This window comes from Festucalex cinctus, chromosome 1 (assembly GCF_051991245.1).
Source record: "Festucalex cinctus isolate MCC-2025b chromosome 1, RoL_Fcin_1.0, whole genome shotgun sequence".
Taxonomy (NCBI): domain Eukaryota; kingdom Metazoa; phylum Chordata; class Actinopteri; order Syngnathiformes; family Syngnathidae; genus Festucalex; species Festucalex cinctus.
Window position 1 is genome coordinate 64500931 of NC_135411.1, and position 17836 is coordinate 64518766.

Here is a 17836-nt window from a genome sequence, read left to right on the forward strand (position 1 = left end):
TATCTGAAGGCTCACGGCAATTTACAGGCCGTAAATCATCGGCTTACCTAATTTCCAAAAGAAAAACAAATAAGGATTAGAGATAGACCGATACTTTAAAAAAAAAAAAATTCAGGGCGGATACCGATGTCGATTATTAGTAGTCAAGGAGGCTGATAACCGATATTTGAAGCCAATATTCTTTTTCAGTAGGGCTGGGTTCAAAATATCGATATATCGATATCGTATCGATACGCCTTTTCATATACCAATATCGATACATAAAACCATGTATCGATATATCACTTACTCCCCACCACACACATACACACGCACACAAGACACATCCAACAATACAAACAAACGCTCCCGAGCCCGCACCACTTAGATGGAGAAAGCCAGTATCGATCGTCTCCCCACCCACCCTGTCCACTCAACCACTACTGGAAAATTTGCACAAAAACTGTCACAATCTGCAATTGGCTGGCAACCAGTTCAGGCTGTACCGCGCCTACTTCCCAAATAGGGCTGGGTTAAACGATTATATTTGTAATCAATTAATCTAGAAAATAGTTTTTCGATGCATCGATGGATCTAACGATTCACTTTTAAATGTGATTCAATTCGATTCCGATTCAATTGACTATCTCCCTATAATTTGACCTATATAGCAATTGATTCTAATTTATCTCCATGAGTAAAACACAATTTTCTTCTTTCCAATATATTTTTATTCAAGTTCAAAAATGAATTTTATTGAACAATATGGCAAAGTGCACACAGCTCTAGTGCAATGGAATCCTACAATAAAGAAATAATAAAATAAACCTCTCTTTTAATAACTAAAACTGCAAAAGCCACAATCTGAACCATAATCTTAACATTAAAAAAAAAAAAAAAAAAAAAAAAAAAAAACAGCAGTGGTGACGGCTGCAATTTACAAAACAACAGCTCCACCCCCACTCTCACGCTTTCTGTGTGCATCTGCTCAGGTGTGTGTGTGTGTGTTGTAGTCATGTGTTGTGTTGGAGTGGATGTTCGCATCTCAACATGCTCAGCTGTCAGGCTTGTCCTTTTTTTGTTGACTATATTTCCAATCACTGAAAAAAAAGCCCTTCATATGGCGTGGATGTTGCTTGTTTATTAAAGACAGAAATTTAAAACAAAAAGTTTAAGTGTATTTGAAGAGTGTGTGTCTGTGTCAATTTAAAAAAAAAAAAGTGTCAGCAACAAGCGAGTGTGTGAGGGCTGTATGTTTGCGTGTGTTAAAGTGGGCAGTGAGTAAAAGCTGTGTGCAAGGCTGGAGCATTAAGTTACGTGGTGCAGTTTGGATGAATGACGGGGTTACTCATTGCCAACAAAGAAAAAAAAAAAAAGTTGAAAACTTACGATGTCTTCTCCACACAAGAAGCTCCCGGGTGCCTCCTCTTAATCGCGGTTGTGCTTTTATGGTATGCCAAGTACTTTGCATTTTTAGGTGTAACGTACTCCCATGAGAAATGTTGGCATAAAACTTTTTTTTTTACATACAAATGCCAATAATGACTTTGTTGTAATGCCTTAAAGCATTGAACAATTTTTTTAATATTTTTCAAAACGTAGCTTTTTTTTTTTTTTAAATCATAGACAATATACTTCATTTTATATTTATAAAAACGAAATATTCAGGGAGCTCCCAAGTTATCAGTACGTCTTAACAAGTTTAATGGAAACTTAAAGAAGTAAATACCATAGCTCTGTTTTTTCCAAAATGTAAAAAAATTCCTAAACCTTAAACTTTGACATTTCTTTGTTTTAATGTCGAACAAAAACAAAAGGTACAGATTAAGTTCCCAGGGTCAGCAGTATCTCTTATAAAGTTAACTGACAATTTAAATAAATAGTTCCCTGAGATTAAAATGGTTTTAGATTTACCTTTTATTGGCCATCAGATTTTGAAAACAGGCTTCTACCGATATCAGCGCCTATCCCTAATAAGGATAATCATTTGAAAATCACCAACAGATATCACATGACATTGTGGACTAATGTTGTTGTTGTTGGTGTTTATGCTGTGTTAACACTTGTTGTTATTCACAGGCCCTGAAACATTTAAAAAGCATCCAGGTGATAAACTTTGGCGACTGTTTGGTGCGTGACATTGGAGCCACAGCGATTGCTGAAACCGTTTCAGAAGGACTGCCGATCTTGAAGGTGAGTGTTCACTGGCCCTGGCTGTAAGTATCACCAATACATTTGATTAGACTGGCATCATGAAATCAACTCCCGAATATTGAAATGAAAAGATTTTTGTCTGCATCATGTTCCTCCAGTTTTGTTACAGATTCACTAAGTTTAGGTGTAATAGTCAGAATCATGCTACACTTTAGTCACTGGCTTTTATTAGTCGTCTCTGCCAATCACATTACAGGTCTTCTGCTAAATGATAATCATAGTTATCCAAAAAGGACATCATTGGTCATCAGTGATTATTTACATGTATTGTATGTATGTATGTATGTATGTATTTTCTTATTGGAGAATTACTTCTATCCCCTTATATTAAACAGGAACTTAATCTGTCATTTGGAGAGATAACTGAAGAAGCTGCACTGGCTGTGGCCCTTGCAGTCAAGAACAAGAAAAACCTGGAAAAACTGGATTTAAATGGTAAAAAAAATCAAAAAAAAAAAAAAAACTTAACATGTTGCTTTTATTTCCAGTTGCTTCATGACTGATTCAGTTTGCCCTGTTTAAGCTTTCTTGGTCCGCGGGGGCAATCCAGCACTAAACACCACACATTTTGGCTGTTAATAAATCCAAACATGCGCAAGCCGGAATCGGAATAATTAGAATTTAAAAAATGTTAAAAGACAAAAATAATAAGTAAAAACAGCAGTTGCGCAACCTACAAGTACATAAACAGTGGCACAATGATTATGACTATAACAATATTGTTTTGGTGAGACTATATGTAACAATTGTAACATGCTTGACTTCGTGTTTTGCAGGTAACGATTTGGGAAAGGATGGCTGCAAAGCTCTGAAAGATTTCATGAAAGGCATTAAAATGGCCGAGCTTCTGGCATCGCTCAGGTAAGTGCGTCATCTCTTCACAAGTTGACATACATTAGTGCTTTTAGGAGGTTGTTGATGATCAATGTCTTTGTTCTTCTTTAGTGATGATCAGGGTGATGACGACGACGACAACGATGATGATGAAGATGATGATGATGATGATGATGATGATGACGTTAATGAGGATGATGATGATGACGAGGAGGTGGATGAAGAGGAAGAAGAAGAAGAAGAGGAGGAGGAGGAGGACGACGACGATGAAGAGCAAAATCAATACGGTGGCAGCAAGGTAATTTCTTTCAGTATGCTCTTAAGAAAAAACTAATTCAGATACATTTAATCTTTTTTTTTTTTTTTTTTTTTTTAATGTTTTGCTAAAACTTTGTTCATAAAAAATTTAAGCTTCCAGTTTAACGGGTTAATGTAGAATAATTAATGATGAGCAAATCAATGCATTAAAAACAATAACCAATGCACAATTTGACCCATCGATGTACCCGTAGACTGCAGAGGTGCGCCTCTACTGCGTATCACTACTACCCACGACGAGCATTGACAACAGCAGACGTGGACGCGAGTGCAGCACAGCCAGGAGAGCAAGGCACACTCATTTGGATCTCGATCTCCCAGAGCCTTTATTTTGACGCTTCTATTCTTTTCAATCAGGGTTCCCGCGGGGTCTTAAAAAGTCTAAAAAAAAGTCTAAAATTCAGAAAGTTAAATTTTAGACCTGAAATTTCTTTAAAAAACAGCCATATTTTCATCCTAGGTCTAAAATTTAATTTACCCAAGTCTGAAATTCTTACATCTGCTTCTTACATTCCGAGAAGTGTTTGCTCTGTAGAAAGAAAGAAAAAGAAAGAACAAAACAAATGTGCGTGTTTTGTTGTTTCTGTTATTTGTGTGCTCAAAGTGAAGGAGACATTTGAAGGGGTGCGTTTGCATTGTAGTTCAACGTAGTTCAGGCGGGCGGGAGCTAAGGTACGTGGGGCGGTGCAATTGAGATGTTTGGTGAGATGTGACGCGCAGCCGCGGCTTGTTTTTCCGCGAGATACGACACCAGAAGGGGGAGGAATTATCATTGTTGCGTTCTGCGGACATCTCGAACTCAACATGTCAAGCTAACACTACCGGGACCAAAACAAACAGGCAGGATGGTGAACGACGAACTTGCGGCACGGGATCGTGTGCGCGTGCGCGCGTCACAGCGAGTGTCAACATGCAGCTAACAGTAGTTGGCTATCGAGTCCTCTCGGTGTACTTGTATGTCCCGGTGCTGGTACTGCGCGCGACTCAAAACAATAACTCCCGTGACGATCCAATGCATGGATTCAAACTTCACACAGGTATGTCCCACAGCCAACACACCAGCTAAGATAAAAGCACATCTCACATTGATTCAATATATGAAAATATAGAAGACATTTTTGTTGTTGTTTTTTAACACGTTTTAAGATACCGTAAAAATTTGTGGTATATTTAAGATTAACGTCTAGAAGTAACAAATGTCACCATAAGTTTTGAATATTTAAATGAATCATATGTTTTGATAGCCACTGATGTTGCAGGCAAAACTCGTGTTCCAATCAAATATTTTGAAAATATATCGAGTTGCGTATGCCTAAGGTCATGCTACACCTCCACAAAAAATGGTGCGACCAAATCCTGTGCTGTGCGAGCAACTAAAAATGTTGCTTGCACCAGTGCTAGTAGTAGAAAAGTTAGTGTAGAGCCCTGCTAGTTGACATGGTTTTGAGAATCAAATATGTACCCCCCCCCCCCCCCCCTCCCCCCTTTTTTTAGGGGGGGTCTTCGGTCGGTCGTGAAGTTGGTCTAAAATTTTTCTCATAGTGGTCTAAAAAGGTCTAAAAAAGGTCTAAAATTTCACTGAGTGATTCCTGCAAGAACCCTATTCAATGTACATCTTTCACGTCGCCGGGACCCGCGGGGCTGCACTGCTGTGTTTCCGTAGTTGCCACTGCAGCAACTGCCATTCAGCACGGAAGCTACAAGCTAGATCACCATGGCGGAACGCAATGTCGTAGAGCGATGGCACTGACATCGTTGGAAAGCTGTCATCGAGACGAGTCTGGGGATGCCCTTTTGTCCCCGGTATGGTACGGCCGCCCAAAGACCTCCAGGAGACCGTGATTTTCAAAAACTTACCCCGCCTGCGAAGGTTCATATCCTGGGTAAAAATTGCGGGTTTGTCGGCCCTCTATCTCCGGAACGGAACGTCGTGGAGCAACAGGACATACACCGTTGAAAAGCTCTCGGTCAGAGCATTTGGGCTAAGTGGGTCCTGAGAGGCTTCGGGGCCGTTATCGTACCCCGGGTTCCGCCTGAAGTTTGTCTCCGCCTGAACAGAGACAGCTACCGTACTATAAACATACACATATATATATATATATATATATATATATATATATATATATATATATATTATACTATACCTAATCATCTACTAGGCTTCCACTCCTCCATTCTAGTTCTTTGTATGTCAATGAATCAAAATAAAGAACAGACCAACTGTTTTTTTGTTTATTTAGACGTGTGTGTATATATAATTCTTAACATGTATCATCAAAAATACCTTTACAATAGTCCCCTTTAAAGAGGCATTAAACAAAACATTGAACAATAAAACTGAGTCAGTCATAGTATAGCAGTTTTATTTTATTTTATTTTCATCAGTACCTGAGTTTCCATATACGCTCTTGCAGTGTGCTCACGTACTCCTGGTTATCAAACGACCTAATCCAAAGTGAATAGGGCTGGGTATTGATTCAGATTTCCAGAATCGAATCGATTTGATTCGATTCACAAGGGCCCGATTCGATTTACGATTCACAACAATTTGAAATTCAGTTGAGGAATTCATAGTAGTAGTAGTAGTAGTAGTAGTAGTAGTGATCGCTTGGCCAATTAGATGGCCGTTGCGACCAGTCATCTGAAGTTGTCTTGATCCTGGGCTCGAAGCAGAAGGTTGGAAAGAGGACTGGTGGCAGCCACCTGTGCTACCCAGGTGAGTCTTGGGCGTCCAGTGGGGCGGCGCCAGCCACGAGGAGGAGGGAGAGATACATCAGTGAGGAGTTGTTTTGCCGTTATTGAGTCATCCAGGCGGGCCACGTGACCGAGCAGATGAAGCCGCCGCCTCTTGATGAGGGTGGAGACCGGTATTGGATTTCCTGCCCTGGTGTAAATAGTCTCGTTGCGGACGAAATCGTACCAGCGGACACGCAGAATACTCCGCAAGCAACGCCTGTGGAATGCGTCTAGGCGGCGTTGCATAACCGCCGAGAGCGTCCATGTTTCGCTGGCGTAGAGTAAGACTGGGATAATGACGGAGTTGAGGAGACGGAGTTTGGTGGCCAAGCGGATAGAGGGGCTCGACCATACCCTAGAGAGCCTGCCAAAGGTACTATGTGCCAGCTGGAGTCGACGCAGGATCTCGGGATCGCAGGAACCACTTGTGTCGAACTTTGACCCAAGGTAGATGAACTCCTTGACGACCTCCACCTCTCGTCCATGACCAAGTGGTACCAAAGAAGGACCATGAGTGTATCCATCAAGTGATTGTAACTTGGTCTTGACCCAGTTGATTTCCAGTCCGAGTGGGAGAGCCTCCTCAGAGAAAATCGACAGAGCATCCGATAGGGCATCCAGGAAGGTGGCGAGCAGGACAATGTCATCAGCGTAGTCTAGGTCGGTCTGTGTGGAGTGGAGACTAGCACCCACCTCTGGGCAGCGAGCGAGGGACGAGGAAACCCAATAGTCAACGGCGACGTTGAGCAAATTGGGGGCAGCCACACAGCCCTGCCGCACGCCCGAGCTGGTGCGGAACGGCTGTGAGACCATCCCGTCTGCTCGGACTGTGCATGTTGTATCCGTGTACATATCCCGCAGGATGCTAATGTACTTGCGCGGAACGCCAATACCCTGAAGCAGAAGCCAGAGGGCATCTCGATCGAGGGAGTCGAACGCCGTCTTGAGATCAATGTACGCAGTGAGGAGGGGCTGTCGGTATTCCCTCCTCTGCTCAGCCAGAATCCGGAGGGCGAGGATGCAGTCTGTTGTCAAGCGGTTTGGAGTGAAGCCGGCTTGTTGTGGGCGGTGCTGGGAGACAAGGTAGGGCTGAAGACGCTGCAGGATTATGGAGGTTACGACTTTGGACGGAACAGACAGAAGGGTGATGGGACGGTAGTTGGCAGGGTTTCTCGTCGCCTTTGTTCTTGTAAAAAGACACCACTACGCCGGATTTCCACTCCTGCGGAATTCTTTCTGCTGCCCAGATGGCACGGCAGATGTTGAGGAAACGGGGGGCAGAGGACGTCAGGGACAATTTCAGCATTTCGCCTGTAATTCCATCCGCTCCTGGGGCCCGGCTGGTGGACTCTATTTCAGCAAGTGAGGGAGGATCAAGTGAGATGGAGTCCGAATTCATGCAGGACCTATTTTAGACAGCCTAAAGTACCAATGCTGCAAATAGTAGAAACTTCTTGCTTCTAATTTAATGCATTAGTAAAACTATGAATATTTCCATTAAGAATTGAATCCATTGCAGTTACACTAATAATCTGTTTTATTTAACATGGCCATATAAACACATCCATCCATCCTTCCATTTTCTTGACTGCTTATTCCTCACAAGGGTCGCGGGGGGCGCTGGCGCCCATCTCAGCTGGCTCTGGGCAGTAGGCGGGGCTTATAAACACAATAAATATTCATTTAAACCAATTACAACCACAGTACAGGCTGTGTAAATGAAGTGACAAAAAAACTGACACTCATGACATTCACATTGTGGTGACATCCATCCATCCATCTTCTTAACCACTTATCTTCACAAGGGTCACGGGGGTGCTGGAGCCTATCCCAGCCGGCTTGGGGCAGTACACCCTGAACTAGTTGCAGATTGTTGTGTCTGTTTTATGCAAATGTTCCAGTGGTGGTTGAGGGGAGAGGGTGGGCGGGGAGACGATAGATACTGGCTTTCTCCGTGTGAGTGGCATGGACTTGGGAACGTTTGTGTGTGTTGGATGTGTTGTGGGGGGTGGGGAGGGGGTAAATCGATATATCGATACATGGTTTTATGTATCGGTATTGGGATATGAAAAGGCGTATCAATACGATATCGATATATCAATATTTTGACGACTTTTGCGTCATCTAAAACTAATCCTGTAATTAATTAGATGAACATTTTTAATCGCCTGACAACACTATATAAAATACAAGGCTTCACATCAACTTAACAAGAATGGACTGGATCGTTTTTTTTGTTTTGTTTTGTTTTTTCAAAATCATAAAATAAATGTGTACTTCTTGAAATGACCTCTCTCTTTGCCTTCGTAGTTTTCCACACCACCATCAGCACCACGGCCGCCTGACGTCTCATCCTTCCTCAGTTTTCCATCGCCGGATAAACTACTCAAGCTTGGGGCCAGAAGAGCAACACTGATTGAGCAGCAGGTATAGTAGTGATAAGCCAAGAGAAGGGTGTCAACATCCGGAACAATACAAATTGATTTTATTCCACTTTTTGTCACAAGGTATTCTTGACTTTCCATACATTCACATAGATACTATTTATTATTGTGCTCAGGCCTAAGCAATAAAATATTTCTTTGAGCCATCACCTTTTTTGATGAGGTGTTCTAGCTTGGACGTTTTTAATAATTTTGTCCTTACGTGGTGGAATACATTATAATCATCTTCGACATTGCATTTCTCATTTTTTGCATGTTTACAATGTTGGACACAATATAGCTGATTCGTCTTCCTCCCTTCCCCAGGTGGATGTGGCTGATGCAAGAAAAACAGCTGAAGCCTTTCTTAAAATCGCATCTGTGTACAAAGAGGACAATAATGAAGTAAAGAATGCAGTCTTGGAAAGTGTTGGTGAGTTTTTTTTTTTTTTAAGTACCAAGAACACATGTCTCCTCCTGTTAACCCTTCAGTCACCTTCTGTTATTACATGTTGCATGTTTCATGTTTCATAGGGCAGGGCAATATGGCTGAAAAATGTTTCATATAAGTATTTCCTATCTGTCTCAGAATTTCCTTTTTATGGGCTTGTAATTGTGGTACAAATCTAGTGCCACACAGTAGCCTCTGCCTGTCCTATAGAATGTTGCCACTCTAGTTTTAAGGTCCTTTTTGAAACCTTCCTGCTCAACTGTGTACAATATTTGTAGCGCAGACATTTAGTGTGTCAACCAATTTCATTGTACTTTTTATTTTACAATAGTGTCTTCATATCTAATAGGGTTGATCTTAAATTATGTCACGTTTTCCTCATTAATATGCACGAGTCACACAAAATAGCAGAGTAGGACACACACGTTACACATTTTGGAAGAGACCGACGTCGCAGGCGTGAAATTTCAACATGGTTCAATCGACCGCCAAACACACTTTGGAACTACTTAAATGGTGGTCAACATGTGGAGACCTCAAAATGGGTGGAAAGAGAGCAGTTTTAGGAGAAAGGCAAGATTTATTGTATGATCCGCTGGCACTGATGTGCTCTAGATGACTGCTAATCTTGTGTTGGTCGCTAATTTTTATGAAAATGAAACACAGTAAGTCATGATTTTCATTTAAAGATTTTAAACCTACCTTTGGGCTGTTACGTCTGTCTAGTTGCTTTTGTTAAAGTGGCGTGGTGACACAATGACCGCTCACATCTTAGTGACACTGCTCAACTCGCATGTTGTCAGCATAGGTTACATTTTAATAATAATAATAATAATGATAATGCATCAGATTTATATAGCGCTTTTTTGGACGCTCAAAAACACTTCACAATGGATACATTATTCATGCACTCGCACATTCAAACTCTGGTGGCAATAAGCTACTTAAATAGCCACAGCTGCCCTGGGGCTATGGAGGAACAAAACTGCCAAAATTCAAAATAAATAAATGACTAAAAGTGAAAATAAAAATGAATATTAAAAAAATATAATTCCAAAATTATATTTAAAATAAATAAATGAATATAAATGGAAATAAATCCGTTTTAATTTTCACTTTTCGTCATTTATTTATTTATTTAGTCATTTATTTATTTTGAATTTTGGCAGTTCTGGTTCGTACTGCCAAGTCGAAATGTTATTCAAATGAGGGGGTGGTCCTAAGCATGTCTTGGGTAGGACTCTGCCACTGCAAACTGCCTGTCATTGGTCGAGTAAGCAGCTCGGCGAACAAGGAAGTCTTGCCGGCTTGCAATGGAGAGCTCCCAGCAATGGGCGATTATCGGGTCCACTGTCACCTCAACGTGCGACTTGAGTTGCTCGACAACAAGTTAGAGCAGACAATGGACAAAATCGTCGTCCATTGCTGGAGCTCTCCATTGCAAGCCAGCGAGACTTCCTTGTTCGCCGAGCTGCTTACTCGACCAATGACAGGCAGTTTGCAGCGGCAGAGTCCTACCCAAGACACGCTTAGGACCGCCCCCTCATTTGAATAACATTTTGACTTGGCAGTACAAACCAAAACTGCCAAAATTCAAAATAAATGAATAACCAAATAAATGACTAACTAAATGACTAAATAAATATGTGACTAAATAAATAAATAAGTACATGACTAAATAATTAAATGACAAAAAGCAAAAATAAAAACAGATTTATTTCCATTTATATTTATTTTTTGGATATAATTTTCGAATGATATTTTTTATATTTATTTTATTTTCATTTTTAGTCATTTATGTATTTATTTAGTCATTTATTTATTTAGAATTTTGGCAGTTTTGGTTCTCCATATGGGGCAAGCTAAGGAAAGTGTGGCTGCCAGTGTGCACCCACGGCCCTTCCGACCACCACCAAACATTCGCACCTTTTCATACACCAGTGTGAGTTAAAACATCCAATATGGTTCGATAGCATAGGCAGCAGTGGCCTCCATAGGTAAACTCGAGGTATCGTTGGTGTATTTACACCATGATGTATAGTAGCTAGCATGTAGCAGCTAGCAGGGCTAATGCTGAGAAAGCATACGAATCGATAAACATACCTCTCCAGTCACCGACTCGCTCATAATGGGTGTGGATTTTCAGCTGCTGGGCCATTTCCACCGACCAGTATATGGTGAAATAGGGAGTCAGGCCACAAGTTTTGCCTCGTACGAATACACTTAGTCTCCTGCCTGTTTCTTTTCCGAAAATCAACTGGCCACGCACGCACATGCGCAGTGCGCTGTTCTAAAAATAGAGGTTTAGATGTAATTGTCAACTGCCCTATTCAACATTTGCATATTTCCCTTGCAGTTTTTGACAAGACAAAATGTCCTTTTTTGCTTCTTCTTCTCACAGATGCCCTTCTGAAGAAAGCCTTTTCTTCTGGCCAAGGCTACAATTTTGTGTCCTCATTGCTAGTGTTGCTGGGGCTTATAAAGGTGAGTGCAAAATGACTCCCTTTTCCTCGGTGTACTTTGCCTTTTCAGTCTCCATACTCCTGTTCTTTTCTCTCCCCTCATCTCAGAGTGAGGACAAGGTGAAACCTGTGTTGGTGGTAGCCGGCCACCTGCAGGCCTTGGAGCACGCTGTTCGTCAGGACTACTTCCCCAAAGAGAGCGTGGCTGTGCTGGAGGCCTTCATGTCCCGGTAAGGGCGTGACAGAATGAGCCAATCAGCAGGCAGATTCCAGGTATATAACATCGCTCAATACCCATCAGGAACAAAGCACCTACTGTACATGAATGCTATCGGACCTGGTATGTGGGGAAACAGGGATGTAGTATATGTGCTTAGAGATGGCGTAATTTTAGCAACAAAAAAACGAAATTGATGCAGTTGGGGCGAGGAGCTATTTGTGTTTGGCACTGTGTACTAGGGATGTAACGATAACATCGTAATAATAATATCGATAATATCGTGATATTAAAACTGCCACAATATTGTCGTGGGCGTCACGATATTAAAAGCAGCACATCTGTTAAAAAGTCAGGTTGATTTCCATTTGTGTAATTCTAGCACCCTCTGGTAGCTAGTTTTTCAGTGCAGTTTTCACAGGGCATGTTTTGGCCCTTGTATGTTTAAAGTCCACGCTAATGGTCAGATGAAGGGGAACGTAATATGCTTGTGAACCGAGTTAATATGCGGAGGAACTCAATGTGTGCTTACATTAGCAAGTAAGTGCCTCAATATTGTGTGATTAGAGATTTTAGGTTTCTATGCATTGTTGTTATGTACAAAAGCACAATACAGTGGTACCTCTACTTACGAAATTAATTGGTTCTGGAAGAAAGTTCTTAAGTAGAAAATTTTGTAAGTAGAGACGCATTTTCCATGTAAATGCCCTAATCCGTTCCAAGCCTCCCAAAATTCAGACATAAATGTTTTATAAAGCATAAAAATGCATCAAATCATGTAACAAATACATGTTACAATTAGATTATTGCACAATAAATGAGAGTTGTGCATAATGTAAAAAACAAAGAATAAAGAATAAAAATGATGGTCATTTACCTTTTTAAGTGCTGTCATCATCGTTTTTTGCCCTCTTTGGTTCATGTTCTCTCTCAGAAGTGTTTTTTTTTTTTTTTTTTTTTTTTTTGCCTGGTGTTTTGTAAAGAACTGATCCATGGATGTTTTCTTAAAAAAAAAACAAAAAAAAAAAAAAAAAAACAATCCTTCGGAAATGTCCAAGGCAAACATCATCTTAGTGAGCAAACGCCCGACTGGTGAACACTTTTTCTGGGCGATTCTTTTAAACTAATTCTGAAACTTCATGGAAATTTCCGGTATGGCGAGGCATCTTTTTTTTTTTTTTTTTTTTTTTAAAGGCCCCTCTTGTCGCAATTAAAAACTTACTGTGCCTTCATCAATCACCAATTGTTTGAATTTTTGCACAAATTCGTTGGCCGTTAGTTCATACATTTACGAAAAACTATCGGAACACCTCATGGGCCGTGGGATAAATGATAAGGACGCTGTATAGACAACGATCTAGTATCTAGGCTCATAGATACCTATGGTAGAGGTTCCTCTTAGCCAATGGGATTGCAGAACGATGCACAAACACCGATCTAGTATTTACGCTCATAGGTACCTATGGTAGGAAATAGCCATAGCCGAAAGTATTTTGGGTTCGGTAATGTATTTTTACCTTAGTATCTAGAAATTTCTTTAGTAACAAGAGGCAATATTTTCCCGTTGAGGCGTTTCGTAACTCGAAAATTTCGTATGAAGAGACGTTCGTAAGTAGAGGTTCCACTGTATTGTGCTTTTATGTTTGTTTTTTAGTATGAGCTCTTTTTTTTGTTTTTTTCTGTTTTTTATAATATTGTGACCTTTTTTTTTTTTTAGTATCGCCAACCTCCCCACAATATTGTGATGATTATCGTATCATGACCTTCATATCGTGATAATATCCTAAGATGTTTGTGTATCGTTACATCCCTTCAATGTACACTGTCCACTGCATTCACATAGATGGCTTTTCGCACACTAATTGACAAGTGTTAATTAGTGTGTCAGAGAGCTCACCCATTCCCACCTCTCCCCAACGAATCAGGCTCAACAAAACAAAATGTCACCACGCATGTTATTGACATTTTAAAACTATTTGAAGTAGGGGTGTGAATTGCCTAGTACCTGACGATTCGATTCGTATCACGATTCACAGGTCACGATTCGATTCGATACCGATTAATCCCGATACGAATTTATAAGTCGATTGTTGCGATTTTTTTTCATTCAAATTTAGAAAATACTAATCAGTAAGCTTGTAGAGTGTAAGATTTATATGAAAATGTATTATTTATTTATCTGAAATTTCAGTCTTATAGAGGTTGTAATCTGTTTCATGTTTGAACAGCATTAAAATAAAATATTAAGGCTTAATGTTCCGTTCATATAACATTCTTCCATGCTCAAGGTGCGAATCCTAACCCGAAGTCAGACGTTTTGTTGAATATTTTTCCATTAAAAATGGAAGATTAAAAATCGATTCACACACACAAAAAAATAAAATAAAATAAAGGCAATGATGATAAGACGTTGAATCAGTAAGACTACCGAATGAACAATTCTGAGCTCTTAAAAAAACAAAAAAACAAAAAAAAAAGATTTTTTTTTATTGAATCGATTCGAGAATCGCGCGATGTAGTATCGAGATATATCGGCGAATCGATTTTTTTTAACACCCCTAATTTGAAGTTAATATTTCTCTTTTGAAATGAAAAACAGCGAGCATTAACTAATACAAAGGAAGGTAGGTCATTGTGATTTCAGCTCTAATGAAATGACAAATGTGGTTCTATTTAAAATAAATAAAGCCTGTCGTGACATATTAGTATGATCAGCCATTTTATCAGTTGACTTCCCATATATAAGTCCATACAGACGAGATAATTGTTTGTAATCCCCAGAAACAACAAGCCTTTGGAGTCCTGCGGCTCTTCTCGACACGAGCTTCAGTCCACCTTGCAGAGGTTCCGCACAGAGAGCTGAGGACTGAGCTTGAGAAAAACAAACGCACCTACAACTTTGTTGGCCCTTTCCAAATCAGCACACGTCTGCTCAAATTTGAATCAAAGGCGCATCTTAATAATCATGACGGCATTTCTTTGGAGCTAGATGCTTGTTGAAGATCTAGTCGCTTGGACATGCAGTACTTTGTTGCCGTACACTTAGATATCATCCTCTTGGTGTATATTTGGAGGGAAAAAAAATGTTGTTTGAGACCGCCAGGTGTTATATGCCTGCTGGCTACACAACACACTTTATTGTACTTGAATGCAAACTTAATGACGTCTTTTTAGGCTGTTGTACATTTTTGTTTTCAGCATTTACGTTGACTTTTTTTTTTTATCTTGTTCATGCTAAATATTATAAAAGTAAGGTTAAAATACGAAAAGGGATTTATTTTCTCACTTAAATGACTCTCAAGCTTTTATGACTCTGCATTGTTAAATAAATTGAGTTAATTTCATTTTAACATGGCATGTGTCTTGTTCAGATCACTTTCTATTTTGCAGGGTATCCAGCAAAATTTTTTCCCCCCGCATCTACTGTGTGCTAGAGTTGATAGTGGAGATTTTAAGTTGTTTAGAAATTGTTAATACAGATATGAATTGATTTTAAATCTGTCATCTTAATGTAGAAACGTGGCTATTCCTTGCAGCATCTCAACCTCCCAACTGGGCAGCAAATGTAAAACCAAGGTGTTAATTTGCAGTTGGGGGTGCAGGGATCAGAGGTCACAAGAAGAAGAATTTACCAAAGTCGTGTTTAGCCATTGCACTCCAGACTCCAGTGAACAAGCTGGACGCTCAATTTTCAAAAGTTGTTGCCAGATTCATTTATATTTTCTAGGATATTTATTGTGGTTTTGTTTTTGCTTTTTTTCCCGTTTTTTTTTTATGTCAAAGAAACAAAGATTGACTTCTGCACAATGGTAAGATATTTTGTTCTTGAAGTTTTGCTGCCTGCTTCTTAGTTTGGAATGTAGAAATGATTTGGGTGTAGTATGTTTTTTTTGATGTGCAGATAAATATTTTTTATTCTTTTAAAAAGGTAAACGAAAGTATTGGTTTTATTTTTACTTGGGTAGATTAACAGTCACACGGACTCAAATCTCAGAAGGTTTTGATATGAATACAAATATGCTGCTAATTTGAATAGTTTTGAAAGTACCTTACATTGCAATAAATGCAACTGATTAAATTTCTCATTTAACATGAGCATCTTCCTTGCACAGATGCTTGTCCTCCCTGCTTCCATTTTACTTGGGACTTTTGCACTCCTATCAAACGTGGAAGCAAGCAAGTGTCCTCGAGCGTGCAGTTGTGACGGCACCAAGCTCACGGTGGCCTGCGTTGACAAGAACCTTACTGATGTTCCCCAGACTATTGACGAGGTGAGAAATTGATGCCTGCTGATGCGCTTCAACCCCACACTGCTTCTATTCTGGCAAGGAAGCTTTGAGAAAGGGTGTTGTATGCATTCTGATACCCTAACTATGGTCAAATTCGAAGCCAAGGGGCTAGTTCCGGTAGGTCCGCTGCCTCCTTTTGCGTGGCCTGCTATATACTTAATGATTTTAAAGGAGCAACATGCTTGTTAAGTTTTGGCAGCTTAACGATGCTGACAAGGCGAGGTAAGGTAGGACTCAGACGCAGGCATAAGGTAAGCCACCAAGGCAGCAGGTTTATTACCGGCCAACAGGGGTCTCCTCTCAAGCTGAGAGGAGAACAGGGAGGCAAAAAAGTGGAGAACAAAAAGCGCTCCACTAGGGAGGAAAAAACAGGCAAAAGGTACTGGGGACAACGAAAAGCGCTCCGCTAGGGAGGAAAAAGGGCACAAGGCAAAAGGGGTAACAAAAGGCGCTCCACTGGGGAGGAAAAAGCACAAAAACAAGGCAAAAATACGTGGCAACATGAACGAGGACATAAGGACTGTGGGACGCTTCCATGCACTGACTGTGACACTTCGGCACTGAGGGGAGAATGCAGGTGGCTTTTATTGCAGTAGGTGATTGGTGGCAGGTGGTGATAATCAAGGGCGGGGACCGGTAATTATGGCGCGGCAGGAAGGGCAAGTGACCTGGGGTGAGAGGAGAGTTAGGATTTCAAAGTAAAACGGGAAACAGAGACACAAAAATAAAAGCATGAACCGCCACGCCTGGTGGCGGCGTGACAGATGCATTCGGATGAACGGATGACGGCAAGATGAAGTTTCTTTAGCCAAGTATGGCGTATTTATTGTGGAGATCAAAAAAGCACGTCTGCACTCATCAGCCTTCAGGCTCAAAGTAAAAGGAAGATAAAAGAAAAGTGTGTGAGCGCCTCACAGTGGTACAAGCGCAACATTACACATCACTGAGTACATATCTCTCAACAATACTATAAAGAATTACATCAACTGTGATTTTCTCTGACTTGGTGTAATGTTATGTACAGATCACAGTCAAATTGGACCTGAGAAATAACAACCTGCGGGTGCTCCAGAGGGGAGGGTTTGCGCACACACCTTACCTCACTCACCTCAACCTACAGCGAAGCAACATTGTCAAGGTGAAGGAGGGAGCTTTCCGCATGCTGGGCCGCGTGGTCTCTCTAAACCTGGCCTACAACAAAATCGACATCCTATACCAGGCAAGAGAACTAAATCAAAGCATCCAAGTTTGTGCTCTTTACAACAATTTCTCCCTCTACATTGGCTTTTGCAGGAGTCTTTTGATGGCCTCTCCTCTTTGAAGGAACTTCATCTGGACCACAACCATGTTGAGGAGATCCAACCTGGAGCTTTCTTGCAGCTTGGCTCACTAAACATGCTGGCTCTCACCCACAACCAGCTGGTGTACATCCCCAACATGGCCTTCCAGGTAGTTGCTGGCCAAATGATGACAAAAGTGGAAAACAATAGACAAAAAATACTTTTTGTTTCATTTAAAACTGATGCGTATGTATCATCAATGTATCTCATCTGTATCCAGATCTGTTCTAAAATGTAATGGTTTGTTGCTCAGTATTTATTTTTTATTTTTTGTAATTTGTTACCAAACAAATTGTGTTCAAAACAATAGCCCTCCAATTCTTTCTCTCCCAGGGCCTGCAACACATCAAGTGGCTTCGTCTCAGCCATAACTCCATCAACAACTTGGCTCCTGAGGCATTTGCAAGCTTGTTCACCCTCACCCGCCTCAGTCTAGACCACAATGAGCTGCAGTTCTTCCCCACTCAGGCCATGACCAGGTAGAAGCTTGGAAGTCAACCACCCCATAAAATTCTTGACCATAATATGTTTGATGCAACCCCACTAATGGTATTTTAGTTAATATTGCCTTAG

At 40.7% G+C, this 17836-nt stretch overlaps 2 protein-coding genes across 4 annotated transcripts in view; both read left to right on the forward strand.

Moving 5' to 3' along the window:
* The window catches only part of LOC144004761 (ran GTPase-activating protein 1-like), an 18892-nt gene extending 3908 nt beyond the window's left edge, over positions 1-14984 (forward strand). For 2 of the 3 annotated variants that reach the window (XM_077502279.1, XM_077502270.1), the window contains exons 8-16: positions 2059-2172; positions 2529-2628; positions 2970-3054; positions 3139-3325; positions 8392-8508; positions 8832-8937; positions 11357-11439; positions 11526-11647; positions 14416-14984. In XM_077502279.1, coding sequence (XP_077358405.1) covers positions 2059-2172; positions 2529-2628; positions 2970-3054; positions 3139-3325; positions 8392-8508; positions 8832-8937; positions 11357-11439; positions 11526-11647; positions 14416-14497 — 996 coding nt within the window. In that variant the 3' untranslated portion in view covers positions 14498-14984. Of the gene's footprint in view, positions 1-2058; positions 2173-2528; positions 2629-2969; positions 3055-3138; positions 3326-8391; positions 8509-8831; positions 8938-11356; positions 11440-11525; positions 11691-14415 lie in introns of all 3 variants that reach the window. The other variant, XM_077502288.1, reaches the window with a different exon arrangement.
* Positions 14985-15725: 741 nt separating this feature from the next.
* Positions 15726-17836, forward strand: part of chadla (chondroadherin-like a) — a 10256-nt gene continuing 8145 nt past the window's right edge. Inside the window, exons 1-4 of the mRNA XM_077511740.1 lie at positions 15726-15905; positions 16948-17142; positions 17217-17372; positions 17597-17742. Of these exons, the coding sequence (XP_077367866.1) occupies positions 15726-15905; positions 16948-17142; positions 17217-17372; positions 17597-17742 (677 nt within the window). The remainder of the gene's footprint in view (positions 15906-16947; positions 17143-17216; positions 17373-17596; positions 17743-17836) is intronic.